This window comes from Coptis chinensis, chromosome 3, assembly GCF_015680905.1.
Source record: "Coptis chinensis isolate HL-2020 chromosome 3, ASM1568090v1, whole genome shotgun sequence".
NCBI classification, from domain to species: domain Eukaryota; kingdom Viridiplantae; phylum Streptophyta; class Magnoliopsida; order Ranunculales; family Ranunculaceae; genus Coptis; species Coptis chinensis.
In genome coordinates this window covers 40,097,492-40,106,299 of record NC_141458.1, presented here as the reverse complement: position 1 = coordinate 40,106,299, position 8,808 = coordinate 40,097,492, and the positions used below count along the sequence as shown (strand labels likewise).

Below are 8,808 nucleotides of genomic sequence, written 5' to 3'. Positions count from 1 at the left end.
GTGTCCCTCTTCCCAACTTCGTGTATCCCCTAAATGTCGCCAATGTCACCCCACTCGTAGTGACCTTCAGACATTATTGGGCCTTGGGTGGTGAACATCTCAACGCAATAAGCATATCACTATTGAAACCTGGGGGTGCATCAGAGCATAACAGAAACCATGAAACTAAAAACAGAGAGAAAGAGAGAACTAAATTAACAAAAAAGCACAACCTCATAATTCAGGAAACATAAAACACAGTACAATTGAATCCCAGTGACCAACCAAATTCCCACAAAACTCAGAGCAAAATTGTTCCAAATTAAATCAATATAACTTTTAACCAACACAAATATGAAGCAAGGTAGAGTAACTAGGATGAGGGAGAGAGTTAAAAAGGGCTGCAATCTCCTCATCCATGTAATAATACTCTTGTTCCCTTTTCCCTTCCAAATCAATATCACCAACATTGCCATTGTTAGAAAAAACATCATCATTCCCAAGCGCCGCAAAATCATCAGAAAAAAGACTTGAACCGTCTTCAACAACATCATTATTATCAAGAATATTTTCAAGTGAACCCCACCATGCTTCTTCTTCTTTACTCTCTTCAGCAACATGATCAACAACACTGTTCATGCCAACCTCGGATGCGAGTCTACTCGAAACTTTCTCTCTAAGACACTTCAAATCCACGTCGAGTTGCTGCAACTTGTCCAATGTATCGAATTCGGATAAATCAACATTCTCCCACCAGAACTCACCCTTCTTATTTCCTTCTTCTTTTTTAGTACCCGCGTTCGCATTATGATGATGATCATAGACAAGTAGAGAATTTTTAGTTGAAACGTCTGAAGATTTAAGATACCGATCGACAACAGTTTGTACAGAGGGAGAGGCAAACTCATATGATTTGCCATGTTCCGAAAACGCAAGAACGACGATCTCAGCATTGCAAAGTTTGCATAAGCTCTCGGCTTTCTTGAAGAGACCTTGTCGTCTTTTGCAAAAGGTGACTTGCCTCCTTTTTGTGTTTTGTATCCTCTCGATCTCAATCTTATTCTTTCCCATAATCTCTCAGTGGCAATAACAACTACTTGACTTGAAAAATAACTGAGAAGAAGAAGACGCTGTGTCGCAGTGAAGTGAAGTGATATGAGTGAAGGACTGAAGGGTGCGCAGCGCAAGTGAGTTTTATTTATAGGGTTCGGTGACAACTGGCAAGAGAAAGAGAGAGAGAGAGTTAACAACTACCTTGGAACACAAGATTCCTGAGTTATTTAGGCAACTCAACTCTTAAACTAGTTCCAAAATAGAAACAAGTAAGGTCTAAGGAAACAACTTAATACAACTTTTTTGTTCTTTCCGCTGTGTTGGCAGTACGAAAATTGCATAGTTTCTTTAAAAGAAAAAAGCCTTGTACGATCATTCCCCTCTTTGTATTGGTTCCATTATAACACCGGCAAACTATTTCGTAATGTATTTCATAGTGTACTTACTAATCAGAAGGCTAAGGAGAATAATTAAAACTGATAATGAATTGTACGTAAGAAATACTAATTGCTTTTTGGTTCGTCTAGTGTATGTTTTCAATTAATGGCCTGGCTGATCCTATTTAGAAGTGAGATTATTGGAGAATACGTCGAACATTTGCAAAGAACGATATTCAGCATCTTTGAACTCTTTAAAACAATACATTCACGAGATTGTTGTTAATTTGGAAATACATTGTTGTTAATTTACTAGATTAAATGTACTGACGAGAATCAAGGTAGAAAAACTGGTTATCTGAGGAACTTTAGCACTTCCTTTACAGACGAACTAGTTCTGGCATCCCACAGGATAGAGAAGTGGAGCTTCCTTACAGCCTAATTACGAGTACTTAATGGGTCTGAAGATCTTCGGAGAGAGACTTTAAGCAGTGAAAAATAGATGCCCGACTCTTCCATGAAACTTTATAAGCAAAAATCCATAAACATCTAGGCCTCGGCTGACAAGCTGACATGCATAATAGCCGGCAGAGTTAGCACATAGATGATAGCTTTCAGCGTTTCCAGGTCGGGGATGTAGTATAGTTATTATCAAAGTCGGTAGCCGCTTGGTCATTGCCTTCTCATCTTCTGAACCACTCTAAGCTTAGCACTCCTACATCGTTGATTCAGCCTCTCTTCCTCTTCAGAAGGAGTTATCGGTCGCTTTGTGAGAATAATCCCGTTTGTACCATTTATACTCTTCTTCACCCACGTTTCTTCCTCAGAACCATCATTATCCAGCTGCAAAACTCTAGATCGCTCTTCACCCGCATCTCCATCAGAGACATTAACAAGGTCAAGAAACATTTTCTTGACAATTCTGTCCTCCAAGCTGTGAAATGAGATGACTGCCAGCCTACCTCCAAAAGAGAGGCAGTCAAAACAAGCTGAGAGAGCATGCTCTAGTGTCCTCAGTTCATCATTAACTGCTATCCTCAGTGCTTGAAATACCCTCGTAGCAGTCTTCACCCAGCCCTTCCTCCCTGTAATTCATTCGCAACAGATTTTAAGTTAATGACCATTCTTGTAGTAAGAATTCAAAAGTTCAGAAACCTAGATAAAGCCAACGCATACAAGGAACAGTGATGTATCTTGTTGGCAGAAGCTTCCATTGAACAATGGATGAACATCAATAAGATTTAATAAAACAAACACTTAAATCTAGAGTTTAAACCTTCAAACATGAAGAACAATTCACAAAGAATTAATAATCAATAATAACCCTCTAACAATGAAGGCCTAGATGCCTTTATATAAGAAAACAACTACTAAACCTAATTGGAAACCAAATAGGAAACTATCCTAAATCCTATTCCTAATTGAATTAGGAAACCAAATAAAATATAAACTACTAATTAATTAATAATCCATGTTCATGCATCATACTCCCCCGCTTAAAAGAAACTCGTTCTCGAGTTTGTTGTCTTGAAAATCTTCAAACCCGCAAAAGTTCATAATCGAATACGTCACCTTCCAATGGTTGCAGAAAATTCGACCTTGAATTTTGCCCAAATATCAGCTCAAACAAATAACATGGCACCAAAATACTGCTAGTACTCTTGTCGAGAAACACAACGGATAGTGGAAGTCACGAAAGAGACATTGAACTGCTTTGTAGGGGCAAGCAAAATCCTCCTCGAAATTGGATATATACGGATCCACATAATCAGTAGAAAGTTTAAGTAACTCACTACAATTCCCATATCTTGGAGATGACGGAAGTGGGGTATTAAAGTTCACACGCAAATTAGCAATTTGAAAATCAATCCCTTCTGGTTCTTCTTTCTTATCTTCTTTCGTAATATTTTTCGTTGCCCCAGGTGAAAATTACACTATTGTAGAATCCAATAGGGGTTTCTCCTCTTCAATTGATAATAATTGTTGACGAGAAGGGAATAGATGATGCTTTACAGCAGTATCATATGCTGAAAGTTGGTTGGATTTGTCCTCACTTACCAAGATACTATTCCGAACCACATGATCTGCATGGGATTTTGTATCATCTTCAGTTGGTGTAGAAGTAGAATCTTTTGAAGCATTCCTTGGATCATATGGTTGGTGGTCAGTGTGTTTGTCTGTCATGGGATCAATGGCAGCACAAGCTTGTCGTTCATGAGAGCTTATAGAGGCTGCTCGAAACAAAAGGTGTTGGCGCTGCCGCTTGCTTTCATAATTAGACGGTGGAGGATGTTCCCATGTAGAATCACTATATCGGTGTTTCCTTGTTTGAGATAATTTGCCTTGTTGGTCAGGAAGAGAAGGTTCGTGGGTTTGCCTAACTAACAAAAGTGACTTTTTTCCATGGTAGTGGTAGTGACAATTTTTAAGAGGGGAAACATCATCCCTCTTTGTGTGGTCGAAATCGGAATCATACATCGATTCGTGGGAGGAAAATTTGCATCCTTTCTCTGACTTGAATTTTCGCCTCAAACTAACAACCAATGATGGAGGAGGGGAAGGAGGTTCATACCTTCTTGAAGGAGTAAAACTCTCGCGGTGGCTGCAATCCATATCGTAAGTTCTCTCATAATTGTGATCGGCATGGTACTTCAACCAATGGAAATGTCGATGATCGAGCGGCGGCGGTGACTCTCTTCTACTTCTCTTACGATACTCCATGACAATTAACCAAGAAAATTTAAAAAAGTTTTTTTTTTCCCGCAGTGAATAATGTTCGGCGAACAGTAACCCGCGATGAACAGTGTTCCGGTGAACAGTACTCGTGAAACAGTGTTTCCTTCTAAAAAAAAAATCCCCAAAATCGATTGACTCTTGATACCAAATTTGATGTATCTTGTTGGCGGAAGCTTCAACAATAGATGAACATCAATAAGATTTAATAAAACAAACACTTAAATCTAGGGTTTAAACCTTCAAACATGAAGAACAATTCACAAAGAATTAATAATCAATAATAACCCTCCAACAATGAAGGCCTAGATGCCTTTATATAAGAAAACAACTACTAAACCTAATTGAAAACTAAATAGGAAACTATCCTAAATCCTATTCCTAATTGAATTAGGAAACCAAATAAAATATAAACTACTAATTAATTAATAATCCTTGTTCATGCATCAAACAGTGCATGGTAAAACTGAAAAAATATAATAAAAATGTATGATCCTCAGAAGATCACCAATTAATAACAACAATGTAAAGCAGAACTCTTAAGAAAGAATGCCAAAATAACCTACCTTTAGACATCGGTGACATACTCTGCACCAGATCAACTAGCTCTCCAGTGGAATGCAATCCTCCATATGAACGAGCATTCACAATTTTGTTTTGAAGACGATGCCAGTCACTTTCCTCTCCATAGTCTCGCAGAATTCGTCCCACCTCAGCCTCGGGCCACGAATTTAAGATGTCTTCTGCTTTTAAACTTGCCTGTCATAAACTTGCAATCAGTCCCAAAGGAGGACAAATATGTGAATAAAGCCTTACTACAACTGGAACTTTCTAATAGGGTTTCACTTCAGCTCTCAAAACTTGACTTAGCAGTTTGAGAGCTGATTCTTCATCAGTTCCACGACCAAGATAGGATCTTGCTCCAGTTCTTTTGTCATCTATTATTGACCACTTACCGCATTGCAAATTGATATACTGGATAGGACAGAACAAAAGAGAATGAAGAAGAAACAAGAACAGACGAACAAGTATAACAATACTAGATGGGCAGGGAACGACACTAAAAAGTTTGAAGGGGGGAAAAAGAAACAGAAAAAAGGATTCAATGGGCACTAGGGAGCTCAGCTAATTTCAAGAACTTCTAGCAAGCCTTTCTTTCATTCTATTGTACAGATGATATTACTCTTCATGGACAAACTAAGCTGGGGGGTGGGGGGGGGGGAGAAGAGGAATCAGTGGATCTGGATATTGGTTACCAGATTTCGTTAATATATATTACTGATATATTAAAACATACATGATATTTTCGTTATGCTTCTGTAAACTACTCTAAAGAAATATCTAGATCTAGCTGCAGAGGAGTGACAAATTTCTGCTATTTGATTGAGTAGGGAAACAAGAAGTTTTTGCATGCTAATAGCTTGAGGACAAACCTACGAAGATAGACGGTGGTTACTCGGAAGAATTGCAGTGGCTTATATTGGAATAAAACTGTACGTGGGTACAAATGGAACTTACATCTTAGGGAGTTTCCAGAATAGGAGGCGAACAACCTTGCTACGTTATTTGGTCTACCAGAAGGAAAATCGGTGACAACGATTTTGCTTGCTATTGTTGTTTCTAAACCCGCACAAGAAGTGGGGTCGGCTTACCTTCCTAGGATTTTTGGCATATTTCCTGGGTAAAAACTCAGACGATTAATCAGCTAGGGAGCTTGGAGAAGGATGCGCCAAAGTTCTGTTCCAGTTGACTCTTCCACGATAGAACCATAGTCTATTAATCATCTCTTTCTGGCATGTCTATTGTCTAGTTTGGATGTCCTGGGGGCGCATAGATGCTCTTGATAACACTTCTTTTCTAAAATTACCCTCTTGTTAATCAATAAACGAATAATATACCTATTCAGCCAATGAAATTAATAAAAACATAATAAAATTAAAAGCACATTAATAAAAAATTTCCACTAAAAACACACTTGTAGCAGCACTCACCTTAGGGTTCATGCGCATGTCAAGAGGTCCATCATTAAGGACACTAAAACCTCTCTCGGCATTGCTCACCTGTGAAAACGAAGTATAAGCATGGAGAATCATAAAAACAATTGGTGTACATAGAAAACAGAATGAGTTACTAAGTGATATTTTTCACTTATATTACAATTGAAAATAACTCAGCCTACTCCTAAAACAAGAATATTGTGAAGCAACTTCCCACTGAAGTAAGAGAGGTTCTTAACTGTTTTATGTATTACAAAGTAACCCAAACCATACGACATCTCCTTCACACATGGCATACAGAGTACCATATAGAAATTCTTCAAGTGGTCCCTACAAGCCCATTTTGTTCCAAAGAAACAATTCAGGTTCATCTTACAATCTTAATAAATCTACTGCAAGCTACAGTAATCTCCCGACGATGTAGTCAGCTGGTCTCTAAGATGATTAATCAACAATCACTTCCTGAGTACTAGCTCGTAGCTTCAAGATCGAGCCGACTTTCAAATTAATTGTTAACCCAATCTCCATGACTATATCCCCAGTTAGTCAACCAAGTTGGCCGATTTAAGTCATAAACAACTCGTCAGCTAACTCGTTTTACAAGCATTTGATCCGTTTTGGTTTCACCGTGATAAAGGGAGAAAAGCGATAACAATAGACCACAACTCTTCCGCACCTCTCCCTTCCATCGCATCAACAACTCTCCTTCCCAATGTAGCAATGCCCTTAGCATTGCTTTTTTTTTTTTTAATTAAAATTTACTGTCTCGTTGTTGAATTATAACTTATTGTCAATGGATTAGGTAATAACTCTAGTGTTGCATTTCATGTTATCAATTGTATGTAGCTATACATGTTACTTTTTCTTATGGTAGATATAGAAATAATGATATATATAGTTAGGAAAAGAAAAGAAGAGTTGTCTAGGATGACACCCTACAAAAATGTGAAATACAACATTTATACAAAAAAAAGAGAGGACACAGTACATCACAAAGTAGAACACTTACTTAGGAGTGAATAATCTTATTCAGGAGGATTGACCGATTAATACTTGACCGACTAGGCCTAATCGACTAGTCGTTAATTGATCCTGTAATGACTAGCAAATGCTTTTCAACTTAATTGCTCAGTGTACTGACGACTTCCAATATTTTAAAAATGGCCCCTTTGACTTCTTAAGATATAAATTTATAACTGTCATCGACATGGCCAAATTCCAGTTGGTTGTAACTTTCACTTCATTAGTTTACAAGATGACTGGCTTGTTGAACAAGATGGCTAATATACTGATATAACAAAAAGGATAGCATCAATACTTGGGGAATTAGGAAAAAAAACTAATAAGCTAAGACCAAGCATTGAAACTACTTACAAAATAAAAGCCCACAGAGAAAGAAAAGGAAGAAGTACACATTACTATAAAAACTAAAAAAGAAATTTCCCATTGACCACATTGATTCCTTACCATATAATTTCCATTCTACTACAACTCTACAAGCTATGTCTCAACCTTGAGCAGCACATTTGCAACCCATACATGATCGACCAAATATCAGGGGTGTCAGTCTGAGTCTATCAATGTCTCAGCACAGGACTCAAATGAAATACAACAGCAAAAGTAAGAGATGCGTAATGTGTAATCCATTTAAAGAGAAGATTCTCAAGTGTCTTACTGCTGTCAGGTGCAGGAAGAGTTTCTAAAGGTTTAAAAGCATATTTACTCCAAACCTTGCTAACAAGGTTTTACACACCAATCTCAATAAATTCTACTAGAATGCATGGAACAACATTGGTCCAACTTTACAACGATTCAGATAGTAAATTCAAAGACTAAAGCACATTGCATATTTAACAAACCAATAATAAGGTTTAAACATAAGGGGCAGCCAATAATAGAAACCAAACCTGCATAGATGAAACTCCCAAGTCCATCAAAATCCCATCAACTCCATGCACTAATAACTTCTCATCAACCTCACCTAGAGCTGATTTAATATCCTTAAAATTCTTCTGAAAAGTATATACTTGTAAATCTTCAGAAGCTTTCCCACCCAACTCCTTGTCTAACACAATATTCATTAGTGTCTCAGCTTTCTCATGTGCTAGTGGGTCAACATCCAAACCAACATATATCTCCATTTCCGAATGCGCCTGAATTATCTGTTCATTCCCCAGATTAAAATTTTCAACAACAACATATTAACATAACAAATAATAATTCGACACAGTCTTATAATAATAATAAACACTAACCGCAGAGGAGTGACCAGCAGCACCAAGTGTACAGTCAACGAAAGAACGAAGCGGAACACGACTGTCAAATACTTGCAAAACTTCTCCTAACAATACAGGTATATGACCACCATCAAGATTATAATAATGCTGTTGCCTCCAGTCAAATTCTATCTTTGAACGTGTCCTCCTTTTCTCCTCATCACTGCTGCTGATGGGTGGTCTTTTAGTAGCAGTATGGGTTTTTTTTCTTAGAGTGGAATAATTGAGTGAGATAGAAAGGAGAGGAGAAAATAGGCATTGCCTGTGTCGTGAAAAGAAGACAAGTCTTGGAGCAGACACTGCCATGAAATTTGAGTATGAGTAACTTTGAAACCCCCCAGACATCATCATACGATATATAACGAGATGGTGATATATCGAGATCATTATTGA

At 37.7% G+C, this 8,808-nt stretch overlaps 2 protein-coding genes across 2 annotated transcripts; both read right to left on the bottom strand.

Annotated features, from left to right (window-relative positions):
• Window positions 1-245: 245 nt before the first annotated feature.
• LOC147509593 (truncated transcription factor CAULIFLOWER D-like) lies at window positions 246-1,407 on the bottom strand. The gene has a single exon (XM_086599237.1). The coding sequence runs from the start codon at window positions 1,048-1,050 to the stop codon at window positions 319-321; it is 732 nt and encodes a 243-aa protein (XP_086455363.1). The 5' UTR covers window positions 1,051-1,407; the 3' UTR covers window positions 246-318.
• Window positions 1,408-1,614: 207 nt separating this feature from the next.
• Window positions 1,615-8,775, bottom strand: LOC147509592 (mraW methylase family protein). The gene is made up of 5 exons (XM_086601884.1): window positions 8,395-8,775; window positions 8,047-8,301; window positions 6,134-6,202; window positions 4,709-4,901; window positions 1,615-2,494 (listed from the first exon to the last, which is right to left on the bottom strand). The coding sequence occupies exons 1-5, from the start codon at window positions 8,764-8,766 to the stop codon at window positions 2,082-2,084; spliced, it is 1,302 nt and encodes a 433-aa protein (XP_086458010.1). The 5' UTR covers window positions 8,767-8,775; the 3' UTR covers window positions 1,615-2,081.
• Window positions 8,776-8,808: the final 33 nt, after the last annotated feature.